At 36.3% G+C, this 14,261-nt stretch overlaps 1 protein-coding gene across 4 annotated transcripts in view; it reads right to left on the bottom strand.

Annotated features, from left to right (window-relative positions):
• Positions 1-2,656: 2,656 nt before the first annotated feature.
• RBM25 (RNA binding motif protein 25) overlaps positions 2,657-14,261 on the bottom strand; it is a 35,581-nt gene continuing 23,976 nt past the window's right edge. For 3 of the 4 annotated variants that reach the window (XM_070939677.1, XM_070939693.1, XM_070939685.1), the window contains 7 exons: positions 13,147-13,220; positions 10,906-11,056; positions 8,900-9,224; positions 8,380-8,654; positions 7,436-7,534; positions 4,125-4,172; positions 2,657-3,985 (listed from right to left, as the gene is read on the bottom strand). In XM_070939677.1, the coding sequence (XP_070795778.1) occupies positions 3,893-3,985; positions 4,125-4,172; positions 7,436-7,534; positions 8,380-8,654; positions 8,900-9,224; positions 10,906-11,056; positions 13,147-13,220 (1,065 nt within the window). In that variant the 3' untranslated portion in view covers positions 2,657-3,892. Of the gene's footprint in view, positions 3,986-4,124; positions 4,173-7,435; positions 7,535-8,379; positions 8,655-8,899; positions 9,225-9,718; positions 9,751-10,905; positions 11,057-13,146; positions 13,221-14,261 lie in introns of those variants that run through there. The other variant, XM_070939701.1, reaches the window with a different exon arrangement.

Here is a 14,261-nt window from a genome sequence, read left to right as displayed (position 1 = left end):
TTAATCACGAAATCTCCAGAACCATAAAGCCTACAAACTTGAAATTTGCCATGTACATTCCTCTTGGCTTCTAGGTGCTCACTGAGAGGATTTTTCGAAAGGACCATCAGAGCATTAGTATTTCCTATATTAACACGCTCTGATGCTAAGGAGTTGTACTCCCCCTCCCCACCTGAAAAGAAATCTGCTCCAAATGCAAGAGTTTTACTTTCAAAGCAGCAAGCAGCTTTACTACAGAATAGTTGAGCTAAGCCACGCCCAGCCTCCTTCCCGGCTCCTTGTTCACACAGCAAATACTTTGAGTTTCCAAACACCCCTCTACTCTCAGACAGGATGCTAGCCAGATGAATACTGATCGATGCTGCTGGCTGGGACATTCTACTTCCCCTCCCCTCTGTTCCAATTGCCAGATGCATTATATTAACACACACTGATGCTACGGAGTTACGGAGTTACACGTTAAGTTTCAGGCTGCAAGTGTCAATTTATCAAGCCTGAGCAGAGTTTTGTAGCTAAGCATAGATGTCCAGCTAGTTTATTTTAAAGGTTTAGATATAATGTAGGTAAGCAGGTCCAGCTGGATGATCACTGAAGGGCCCCTCTTTATTCATAGTATTTTAAGAAAGGAAATGTGCTTGTTTAAGGGAAGCCAATTATCCAATTGAAAGGCAGAGAATTCCTTTGAAGTAGAAACATTCACAAGAGGGGCCCCTCAGTTATCAGAGATAGAGATATTTGTTTGAAGGTTAAAACAGATCAAAGGATGACCACATGTAACATCAACAAGAGATAATTTGAATCTATGCTTCAGTAATTTACAAGAAGAATTATGACTGTTGGCAAAGAAAATGTAAAATTTAATATCAATTAAAAATAACATGTATATGATCATATAAACTGCTGAGTTAACAGAATCCTTTGTTTGATACTGTATAAAACTGGAATCTCATGTTCATTACCTTGCTCAGATTTTGAGGTAGCAATATCTATCTGAACCTTATTGCAATAATAAACTGTCTGTCTGCCCCGAAGGGATGTCTCTTAATTCCTTCCTTCTATAACAGATATAGCAATGGAACAATTTAGCTGCAGTGACTTCAAATGTTTTACATTTGTAGATCAATTCTGCACATCAGGTTAGAGATATTTTGATCTAGTCCTGGTTATAGATCTGCTTGAATTCGATGATGCTGTCTTGTATAAATTGCTTAGTTCAGATTGTACCATATTCAGTTGAATTAAATTTTATTATCATGTTCCATATCCTACATTTGTTTTGGGTTCCATTCATGAACTGGACTCTGACTTCCTGCAGCAGTTGCACAAGCCAAAATTCCTTTCTCTCCCAATGATTGTCTGGGTCTTGAACCTGCAAAGCAACATCATTTTTCTCCCCATCATGCTTCACAGATGGAATGAAGTACTTTTGTTGGCAAGGTTTTTTTTAATGAAATATTTCTCGTCAATGCCAAATAATGTCCACTGTTGCTGTTGGTCTACAAAACATTGTTCTGATAGCTTGACATGGATGGAAATGCGTTTTTCGAAAATCATGTTTTCCTTCTTTGTTATTCTCTGAAGCATGAAGTTATCCTGTTGTGAAGTATTTTCCTTCTGGCGGGATCATGAACATTGGTGTCAAATAATGCAAGAGTGGCCTGTGTCAGAATTATGATTTTCAATATTGGGAAGAATAACAAGGGCATTCCATTTTCTCCACTGGAACACTAACTGATTTACTGTGGATCGCTGGAGGCCAAAACATTTTTATAACTCTTTCCAAACCTCAACTTTTTCTGAGATCCAGAAAATCCTCATTTGGGCATGATCTACTTCCATAAAGGTTGTGTTGTGAACAGCAGACTCTGATGATGGCAAGATACGTAGTTTAAAACAAACTCTGGAGGACCTCTCCACCCCCAAAGCTGTACTATACTGCCATCTCATTGATTTCAACATTTAACTCAACACACAATCTTAAGAAAACTCATATTCTAAGGCAGGGGTGTCAAACTTGCACCGTCACAGCAGCGTCACATGACATATCGGGACTTTTCCCCTCTTTGCTAAACTGGGTGTGGGTGTGGCTAGTGTGTGACTGCCATGAGTTTGACAGCCCTGTCCTAAGGCTTCATGAGGTTTTTTCCCCAACAAAGATAATGAATGTTGATTCAATAAAGACTTGCTATTTATCCAAAGTTTATTACAGATTTAGATGAAACTTTGATCAGATTGCATGTGATGATACTGCAACATTGTTCTAAAAAAACTCACAAACCTTCTCTAATACCAGTATATAGGGTACATGACTGAGTTTGAGTTTAGCAGATAACTAGGGGTCAGGGCCAGTTAACTTAGATAAGAAAACTCCACAAAATAACGGGGATAAGTAGATGGCACCCCTTTTGGGGTGCTCCCGTGACTGTGTCCAGTAGTTTATTAGATATAGATTTTTAAAAGATTAAAACTAATATTAGGATCAGTTTGTAGCTTGGTCACGATCCAATACAATGTTGAGGTTTGACAAATGGGCAAAATCTGAGATTAGTCTATACCGCAATATGAGCACATCAACTAATCACTTATATTCCCTTCCTCCCATAACTGAAATAGAAGTATTGATATTATCTTAAAACCTGAGTAATCAAAATCCAGATCAAATATATACATTTTTAATATTGGAAATATTTACACGATGAAACTTTTATAGGATCCCATTAAGAACAAGTTTTCAGATGCAAGAATTCAGTAACATGGGATCACAGTTATACCTTCTGAGTATGTGATCTGTATTTCTTCAGGTAAAGAGATATCAGAAGAGTGATTTTTTTTAAGACAAGTTGTTGCTTCCTGGAAAGTGTTTGTCCTGCAATCAAGAAGCCTATGGCATACAGTCTTTACTTGTGAGATTTTTAAAAATGCAGTTTACAGTACATTGTTATTTATACCACATTAGCATATGTATAAAACCCATAGAGTAAGATGGCAGGAAATGGTGCCCTCTACAAATCTGACAGACATTTTACAGTACAAAAAAGAATAAAGTCACAGCTGACTTGATGGCTTACGTAAAAGTTTTTTTTCCCATCGTTGAACACATTGTGATCTAACATTGTAAATTGTTCTGCTCAAATTACACCTTTATACCATTGCTTTCCACAAATATCCCAAACTGGCCTATTTCCAGTTTTAAATATTAAAAATTAAGATGTCATGTTTCTATTAGAAGGGCCAAAAGTAATTATAACTGTGTGGTATTTGTCCTAATTAAAACAATGATGACAACAAGAAAACTAAGTATGAGAGGTTGTGATATAGTTAAAATGAAAGTCCTGAGTTTATGCAAGTCCACCATTTGTTTTTTCTACAGGACAGGCCATCTAAAATATTACAAAGCCCAACAAGTGAACAAGTTCACATCCATGCAGGTGAAAATTGTCTTCCAGCAAAATGACTGCCCATCCATTTTTGGAATTTTAAAGTTTATTCTATTTTAAAAATGGAGGGAAAGAGACTGGTGCATTTACATAAAGTTCAATTATTTCCATATGTAGTAAGTGGAGATGTTTTCTAAAATATGAGCGTCTTCAATATTTACAAGAAGCAGTCTAGAAGATGAAGGTCAGAGACTGTATACAGTAACTGCAGTTTATAAATCATACCTGTTACTTTATCTGGCGCGTGAAAACCACCAATGTAGGATTTGGAGAATTACAATCAAGGAAGCAGAGAAATGGAACAAAGATAGCCTCAATGAAACAGAGGATGAAAAAAATTCACATTTTCTACATTTAAAAAATACAGGTCTCACAAATGTCTCTGAGCACAGAGAAACTTCAAAGTTCTTCAGTAATGTGAAACAAAAATTGAAATGGAACCATAAAAGAAGTCTTTATTTTACCAGACCGATCTTTTTGGCTTCTGTTTCATATATTAATAACCTCCACATTTTGACTATAAAAACTTCTGCTTCTTCATCTAGCACCTGTAGGAGAAAGAGAAAATTTCCAATTTAGGGCATGATCATTGCAATTATTATTCCACATTCATTTTGTAAAACCAGCAATTTTGTCTTCTCATAAAGTGTTACAAGTTTATACTGGTAAATTCTTGCTTTTACTCACCATAGCAACATCATCCAGAATGCTTTGTGGTGAACTATGAGCCATAACCTAAAAAAGAGATACATAGGTCTTAGCATTTTAAACAGTTTAAAAAATGGAAGCACATGAGACTTGGAAATGTTATCAGTATTAACAGATAAACTCAAGGTAACAAATTATCTTAAATCTTTTTCAAGTCTCACTTTTGATTTCAAATAAAATGTTTTTTCCAGATGCACTCAAGCAAATATGGCACTTATAAGTCTCCACACTGAATATGAGAGACAACATGCTAATTATGAAATGTAATTTTTAACAGGCATTTCAATTTTTATTAAGGCAGATGTTACAAATAGACACTATGTCATAAGCAATCTCAGAAGCAGCATACCATAGTTCTCAAAACACATGATCAATATAAAAGTGCTATACAGGTCCATCAACAGATTTCTCATCTAAAGCCACCAATTAAAACACCAAAAGGTGACTGATTGATTTCCTCCAGTAAGTTTTCTTTCAATAAATTTTATAACACAGAATAGTAGAGGTGTGAAAAATGGAGTATCCAAACATTAGTCAGCCATTATACAGTGATTTTTAAAAGCTTGTGAATCCATTTGAGTTTTCAAAATTTCTGAATAAATATGACCTAAAATGTGATCAGTTATCCAAACAGGTTCTAAAATTAGAAAATCCAGTTAAAACAAATGAATCAAGAACATTATCTGGTTCATTTATTGAAGAAACTAATTCAAAGCTATCAATCTGTGCGTAGCAAATGTATACAAATCTTTAGGATTATCAAGATGAAAAATTCATTTGAAGGGGTACTTAAGAGTCAAATATTTCAATAAAAGGAATGAAAATTAGTATAAATATAGGAGGCCCTGCCTTATTTAAAAAAGGGAATTCTGAGTATTAACTACAAAAGTCTGATCTTCACAACATAGGTATGTGGAAGTGTGCCATGGCTTGAACAAAGGAGATTTCTGAGGATCTCTGAAGAACAGATGTTGCTGTTCGGTAAACTGGAAAAGGTTGCAAAACTATTTCCAAAATGTTTGGATTCCACCAGTCTACTGCAGGCAAATCATGTAAAAATGGATGCTGCATCTTTATTATCCTCCCCAGGAGTGCTACACCATCTAGGAGCAAGACATGTAATACTAGGAGGTCTCAAAGAACTTCAGGATTACAACAAAAGATCTAAAGGCCTCTCTTGCCTTGGTGAATGTTAGTGTTTATGAGACTACCATCAGGAAAATGGTGAACAACAATGGTGTGTATGGCAGGATTGCAAGGAGAAAGCCACTACTCCTTCAAGGAACATTGCTGCCTGACTACAGTTTGTAAAAGACCACATGGATAAGCCAGAAAACTATTAGAAGAATGTTCCATGGACGGATGAGATAAAAATACAACTATTTGGCTTGAATGAAAAGTGTTCAGAAGACAGTTAATGTTTTTGAATGGCCAAGTCAAAGTCCTGACCGTAATCCTATATAAATTGTGTAGAAGGATCTGAAGTGGGCAGTTCATGGAAAAAAGCTGTCCAATATCCCTAGATTGAAACTGTTCTATAAATAGAAATAGACTAAAATTCCTTCAAACTGAAGTACAGGATAGATTAATGGTTATAAAAATATTTAGTTGCGATTATTGCAACTAAAAGGCACACCAATTACTGAAACCAAGATTCACATAATTTTGCCACATGTAGCTTCGGATTATTTTCTTCAATAAATAAATGAACATATTGCATTTTTTACTCATTTATTTAACTAGGACTTATGTGAACAACAGGTCACAGTTTAGATTACATTTTTTTAGAAATATTGAAAATTCAAATAGATTCACATACTTTTAAACACCACTGTACATACCAGAGGTGTGCACAAAATAGAGATACTTTGTTTCTAATTAGAACATGTTCTACTGAACCATTTGTTTCAGCTTTCAGGTAAAACAAAATCCAAACATGGCAAATAGAGTAAAATTAGTGTGCAACACACACACACACCTCTTTTGAGAAGTTGCTACTGCAGCATAGAACACTGGCCTACCAATCTCTGATCTTGCCAGAGCCTTTCTTTCTTTCCTCTGTTTACAACGATGCAGAAGACTGTTGACCATATTCCAGAATATACTCTCCATTTACTTCAAAACAATAAAACTCAACAGACTTTGCTTTGGCCCACATGCCAAGCTGAAATCCTACTCTAGAACAGCCACTCACAATCTGATGCCTTCCAAATGTATTGGATGACAACTCTCATTATCTCCAGTCACTCTAGTTATACTTTCAGATTTGACCTTAAATACACACATTAGGCGCCAAATTGACAACTACTGCTATAAAGAGCTTCTTAGAATTTTTTTCAGTGCACAGCAATTCTCAGTAAAGGTAAACCACCATGATGGATCCAAAGATATTCTTGACTTTTACTTCCGACATTGGAACAATCAGTCTCAGTAGATCCATAATTTAAATTCTTGCTATAATATTTATTATTAGTACTCTTGTGCATAACCTCAGTAGCATTTGATACCAATACCAAGTAATTTTAGATATGCATTACCAACATGCCTAAAACAACTAGGCTGAGCATTTACATGTTTGCATACTAATATCTTTTGTGCATTGGAGAAGACATAATTGCCTATATTTACAGAACTCGTTTCCTTTTTCTGTCTCTTTTTTTTTGCAGTGAACTTTTCAATTGCTACCAAGATCCAATTTTTTGCAAACAATAAATGCAAACACATAGGCTTTGAGGTTGCAGAGTCCATCCTTTGCGCAATGCAGGAATCCAAATTAAAGTATCCACAATAGACTGTCCAGCATCTATCTGACCACCTTCAGTGAAAGGAAACTCACAACTCTTCTGGGTAATTTATTTGTCTATCAAGCTATTTTTACCATTCGATATGGTATTTGCATTATTTTAAATATTATTACTGATAAATATTTGGAGATTTCATTCAAATGTCAGCTTTCAGATGTACAGTGCAGCCAACATTGGATAATACATTCTGAAACACGCCCTGTTTTAGGCAAGCTGGCCAGTCAAACTGACTATCCTGGAAGCTGCTGAAGAGAGGCTGTGATCAGTACCAGTCTTGCCCTTCCCTCTCTTCCCACTCCTGCCATCACAGATGCTCTTGGTTTTGTCCCTTTCCTCTTCTGCTTCTGCCTGCAGAGCTCCATTTTGGTCAATCCAAGACAGGCATGCTTTAGTTCTGGTACAGCTTAACTGAGAACAGCCATTCTGTACACAGAAGATTCATATACAGAAACACACAACTTTACATGTATAGAAAAGTAAGCTTACCTTTGAGCAAACAAAATCAACTAATGTAGCTTCTTCTTCACCAATATATTCTATTATTTTCTTGTTGATCCATGGTCTAATTCGCCTTTCCATTAATGTCTAGAATAAATACAGGTTTTTTTAAAATATATTTTTCTGTATCACTACGAGTTACTTTTATCCTTTTTTGAGAGTCATACATACACTAGTAGACTTTTAAATGGAATAAGATATTCAAATAGGAGTGCAATCTTTAATTTAAACTTTAAATTAAAATGTATTCCCCCCCCCCCCCAAGTGTCTTCCCTCTGAAATGGTTCCTCAGAGATCTGAATGGCTCTTGCTCTGGGAATGTTCACTACTTAAAACCTAATCATTCTCCCAGGCTTGAGAAAGATTGAGAATGGAGCCCCTGTTGGATGGAATTTTTTTTTGTTTATATGTCTATCTTCAAGCCACTTAGTATTTTTCTCTTTTTTATATTGTTCTACTTTTAAATTTTATTTATTAAACATATTATATGCCACTGTAATAAAAAATGAGTCAGTCACTCACATAGAAAAAAAAGCTGTATTTAGAAGACTCACACAGATATCAAGTCATCAGGAGGTATCCAACTGTTGACAGTGCTTCCGTTTGTATATTGTGAAACCCTGATTTACTGCATCTTGGTGCAACAGATCCAAGATTCATAAGATTATATTTACTATGATTCATATCATTTCTAGGTAACATCATGTGCACTGAAGATGTTACCTAGTTTGGGTAATGAAATGTCTGCAATAAAACAGCTAAGCTCAGAGAGGACCCCTAATTTTATACCCTGTACTCATGAGAGTATGGCCTTCCCTTGGTGACATCAGATGTTTGAGAGATACTGGCCCAAATGAGAGATGACAAACTCTTGTAATGAGCTTTTTGAATATTATATTAATGGGGAGAGAGATTTTGGTCAAAATACTCACTGAATCCACAATAGACCAGTCAAGAGGATAAGCAAATAGCTCTGGTTTGGCTGTAGGAATTTTCTCAATCAAACTCTTAATGTGTTTGCGCTTCTCTTCAGTGTTTACGCTGCCTTTGGAGGAACTTTTGTCTTCATCGCCATAATCTAGAGGCACCAGTTTCCTTTTTCGGGGCATGTCATCACTGTCTTCATCTTCAAATTTATTGAAGACACTGTCAACAGTGAGTTTTTTTCTTTTCACAGCGTTAGGCTGGTTGGGACTATTGCAGGCACCTATAGTAACATAAAGGAAAATATTTATCTCTCACATAATACTAATTCCTCTCAGGTTTTTGTCAGAATCGAGGTAAAGATGGCATAATTAAAAACAAAAGGACATGGATAATTTTTTTACAAAGGAGAGGAGAAGCAGAATTCGTGAAGAAGCCAGTTACGGTAACACTTAAGTGAAGCTTTATATTTTTCTTTTTTCTTCCCATTTTTAGGAACATGCCAAGCTGCAAAACCAAAAAACTTACCCAATTTGAGACTCAGTCCTATTTTAGGCCTGTATTCCTCTGGCTGCTGCTGATCAGGAGAGTTTTCATGTGGGATGATGATGCCACAGGGAGATTCATCCCCAGGAGTATTGGGAGTTGCGTTGCCACTTGCTGATGAAACAGATGGAGCTGAACTGATGGGTCGCAGTGTTGGCTTAAGGCAGGGTTTTTGTTCTGGCTCCTCCTCCTCTTCTTCAGGTTCTTCCCGCTTCTCCTCCTTTTCTTGCTTCTCCTCCTCCTCTTCCTCAGATTCTGGTTCCTGTTTGGTTTGTGGCTGCCGACGTCTTTCAGCTTCTTGTTCCATCTATGGAATATAAACACAAGAGAATGATTAAAAAAAGCAACAGGAAGACTGTAGAAAGGGCCTTTTCCTTTACCAGTTATAATGGAAATGAAGAAGAAGCTGATCTGTTAACATCAGCACCATAGTTTCTCTATTTTCTCAGTCTCCCCTATTGTGATACATTTTAGAGAAATTGAGTAGCCATTATTATTATTATTAACCAAAGGGTGAAAGTCACTGCCACCCTTCAAAGAAAATTATCTCAAGCCAAGGCTTGAATCAAAAATCAGAATAGCAGTGAACCCAAATCAGTATAGCAGGGATTCAAGTATATGCTCCTTCCCACCACGAATGCAGAGGACATGGACTACACTTAAGGCAACTTCTCCACCAAAAAAAGTCATCAAATTAATTACTGGAGGCTGAAAGGCTAAAGCTAGAAATAAAATCAAGGATTGGAAATGTTATAGAGCCTCAATGTATGAAATGAAACAGAAATGGGGCATTGGTCCTACCTGAGACGCACCTTCTCGTTGGGTGGAGACAGCTAATAAAGTTATGATAAGAAATCTCAATGTTACACTATTACAATGTTTTCTTTTCTTTTTGTTTATTTATATTTCTTATTTCTAAATCACATATCTCCCTCAGACACACTGTAATTTTACTATTACTACATTACACAATATTCAATATGTACTGATGATGTTACCTAGTTCGGGTAATGAAACATCTGCAAGAAAACAACCAAGCTCAGAGAACACCAAGGACCCTTCCCCCATCTCAACCCTGAGCTACAAATATTCTCTTTTATCAACTTCAACATTAACAGCAAATATCTTGTTCAACATTGTAGAAGACAACACTAAACACAGAGCTATACATGAACTGCACAGACAACTTCAAATGGATTAACCATGTAAAACATATAAATCAAATTAAAAAAACATGACAAAGATGGAAAAGTTCTATTCAGTCAGCAAAAGGAAAACCTGGTGTTGACTAGAGGTACTCATATCATGAACTCCTTGCAAAATAGTAACTTACAACAATTAAATGAGAAGGATAAGACAGCCCCCCCCCCCCAAGATATGCAGACTTGGCAGAAATATACGGAGAATAGGTTCAGAAAGATTTCAAAATTGCTGAGACAGGTAGCCCCAATTTAATAATCCTAGTTGGGACCGGCAACTCTACTGCTAAGAAGTCACTAAGTGGAAAGTCACATGACTGTGACTATGCATTATGGGTGGAAAGAGATTACTCAATTTCATGCTTTCAGCTTTTGTTTGCCTCCTGTCTGCGGAGATTCTCAGTCATCCAGGCCAGAGTTGTCTCAAAGGTGCTTTTTCAAAAGGCAACTGGACTGGCTTTTCCTTGAGGAAGAACAACAAAATGTTTCATTTTTATAGATAATCTCCTTTGTTTGTTCCTTTCCTGCTGCCAGTATAATCGCATTGCTATTGATGGGTACAAGAGCAAATGGCTTACTCTCTTGAACTCCTTTCCCCGGCAATCTCTCTGCTTTGCTGAGGGGATGGGGAGGGTCAGCTTGAATGGTCTAATTCTATAGAGCACTTTAAAAACCAACCTACCATTTTCTGCATCCCAATAAGCATGAAGTATATATACAGTATACTGACATACTATCGTCTACAAATATATGGAATCCAATATGTATTCATTCAAAAAACTTCCTTACCCTTTGTAACTCTGCATCAGGATCTGGATGTCCTTCTGCAAGAAGACGTTGTCTGATTTCTTCTAATTCTTCTTTTTCTCTCTTTCGATCCCGTTCATCCGCTTCCATTTCCTTTTCCCTGTCCCGCAATCGCTTCTGCAGAGCACTTCCCCTGAAACATACAGCACATTCATTTTGATTTAGAAATTCACGCAATCCCAAGCACCTTCATTAATATTTGTCAAAAGAAGAATGAATCCAACTCTATTCAGAATCTGGATTAAGAGTGCTGTTTGATCAGGCCAAAAAGTCTACTTATTTGAACTTTCTGTGCCCTTGTTTATATAGTTTATGGAAGTGTACCAATTGATTATATTTTATTCCACATAATGTAGTCAAATGTTGGCTTAGTACAAAATATGAATCTAATGACTGACATATAGGGATGAAGCAGAAAATTTCACAAGTGGAACTTTGGGGAGACAGCAAAAGTTATTTAACCATCTCTGATTTTGAAGGCAGTGTATAGCTGTGAAGACATTGATGCCGAATCTTTCATTATGAATTTTCATCTTTAATTTCTACAGGTAGTTCTCGAGTTATGATGGCAATTGCGGCTGAAATTTCTGTTGCTAAGCTATATGGTCTCTGCCAGCCTTGCTGCCCTGCACTCGATGGCCCCCTCATCCTCACCACCCTGTGCTCTTGCCTTTAGCTGACTTTCACTCTCTTCTTCCTGCTGTGGCTGAGGCAGAAGGCTTTCAAAAAGATAAGAGACAAATATGCGGCTAGATTAGCCTTCGCAAAATGGTGGAAAAACAAACTTATACCCTCAGAAGAAACTCTAATAAATAAGATCTTAGAGTGCGCAGAAATGGCGAAACTGACAGGCGAGTTAAAAAACGAGGACAACTCAAGATATTATGATGTATGGGGTATTTGGTACCACTGGCTTAAAAATAAGACGAAAACATGACTTTAGAATCTTGACTTGGCACATCTACTATAGTCATATTGTATAGTATCATGTATAGTTAAGATTGTAGCCTTATTTTTCCTAATTTTTGTTTTATTATACTGTAAATACACTGTACCTCCGAAAGCAGAGATGGATTGTACATTCTCTTTTTTGTTTTGGAAAAATCAATAAAAAATTAAAAAAAAAAAAAGAGACAAATATGTCCTCAGGAAGAATGACCATGGGAGTGCTGAGATGTATAGAACTCCAAGGACTAATCATAACGATTTCAGCTCTATCATAACTTTGAAGAGTCTTTGAATGAATAAGTCAAGATCTACCTTTACCTGTAATTTTGAAGGAATTATTTCTCTCTACAGATAGTCCAGTTGAAGTTACAATGAACTTAAATAAACATCCCCAAAGTTATGATCCCCCCCCAACTGTGGTCACATTAATGACTGCAGTGATTCACTTTATGACCATTGTAAAAATTGTAAAAAAATCAAATTTGGTCACATAGTGCCTTGATTTACAACTGCAATAACTTACAACTAAAATTCCAGCTTCAATCATTACACTAAAATCCGTTAAGATTATACTGACAGCAAATTAAACAATTACCATATTTTTCGGAGTATAAGACGCACTCCCCCTCCCCAAAAGAGGGTGAAAATTTGAGTGCGTCTTATACACCGAATGTAGCCGTGCCCACCCACTAGCCCCCACTCTTTGGCCTCTGCCTCCCAGCAATTTATCTTCTTGTAGCAAACAGCCCGTTTCAGCTTCAGTACAGCCTGATTAGCACAAGCAGTTGACTGTCGGTTGGATCGGCCTCTCGACCCTCAGCTGTTTCAGGCTGCAGGGATTGCCATTGCTGCGCGGACCTCCGCTGTTTGCTGCAAGGAGGAAAATTGCTGGGAGGCAGATTTTTTATTTCTTGTGCTAATCAGGATGTGCTGAAAATGAAACTAAAGCAGGCTGTTTGCTGCAAGGGAGCAAATTGCTGGGAGGCAGAGGCAGATTTTATTTTCTTGTTTTCCTCCCCAAAAAAGGTAGGTGCATCTTATAGTCCGGAGCGTCTTATACTCAGAAAAATATGGTATACCTTTTAAAAAAGGCTGAACAGAATCAAGAGAAACAAACACATTTAAAGATTACGTTATAAATTTAATTATTAAATAATAGATACATTCATTTTCAAACAAAACAGCAAAACCTACAGTATGTCAGGAACAATTCACCGTTAGGTCCCTTGATTTACCAATAAAAATTAATGAGAATAGTAGTCCTCATTAACTTACCTGTAATATTTGGGATCATCCCTGTCATCATCATAATCTTCTAGAAATTCTTTCAGACGTTTAGCTTCTTTTGCCTATGAAGTGAATATATTATTTCCTTAGTACCTGATTATTTCTAGTTATTGATGTACATACAATGAAATCATCTTTTGATGGACAAATTCAAAGGCAGAGTCCATCATAGAGGAAAGGCTATTGAGTTGGAAAGTAGGGTATTGTGGAATTTTACACATTTGGATAATATCATTATGCATGTGGTGTAAATTTACTGTATGGCAAGTCCTTTGCATTATATTCTGGTAAATCAAGGTTCCATCATATAATTGACTTTTAGAATCCTGTGTTTTTAAAACCTGCCCATTTTGGGGAGAAAAAGAATCTAAAAGGTTATTAAATATAATCCCAAGTTATTTGCTGCTATACAAAATATCTAGGAGCATACCTATGTTTACTTCCATATTTCTTTAGCCATCAAAACCTTAATCTTCAAAGATCAAGACAAAAATATTTCTATGGCTAGCTATATTTCCTTTTTTTAAAAAGAATGTAAGTAGATTTCTCCAAAACTATGGGAGAAACTATAACAAAACTGATTAGTACAAGAGCAATTACAATTGGATAACCTTAAACTTCTATTTTCCCATTTTGATTAAGTAAAGACTTAAGTTCATTTTAATTCTTAATAATCATGTGAATCTCCTTTCTGCAGTTTGCTTTTTTCCTCTGTTTTGCCTGAAAATTAGTTTTCTTAATCCACTGAACAATCTGCTTTATTTTGATAATGCACATTTGTATGGTAATGATATGCATATAAATATAATTATGCTACTAATTAGCTGTTCAGCTAAGAGGAGAGTTTTTAAATGTTAAAGTGCAATGCTAGGCATGCTTATTTAGAAACATCACAGAATTCAAATGTGGCTTTCTTTCTATTAAATGTGCTTATTTATATCCTGACCTTATTATTTTTACAAATAACTCAAGGTGTAAACGTATTCAACACACCTTCCTCCTCCTAATTTTCCTCACAACAAAAATGCTGAGGAGAGTGACTGGCCCAAGGTCACTCAGCTGGCTTTCATGGCTAACGTGGAACTAGAACTCACTCTCTCCCA

Source organism: Pituophis catenifer, unplaced genomic scaffold (assembly GCF_029215685.1).
Source record: "Pituophis catenifer annectens isolate HBS135680 unplaced genomic scaffold, rPitCat1.0.hap2 SCAF_1, whole genome shotgun sequence".
In the NCBI taxonomy this organism is placed as follows: Eukaryota; Metazoa; Chordata; class Lepidosauria; order Squamata; family Colubridae; genus Pituophis; species Pituophis catenifer.
Note: the sequence above shows the minus strand (reverse complement) of the source record. Positions and strands in the feature narration are given on the sequence as shown.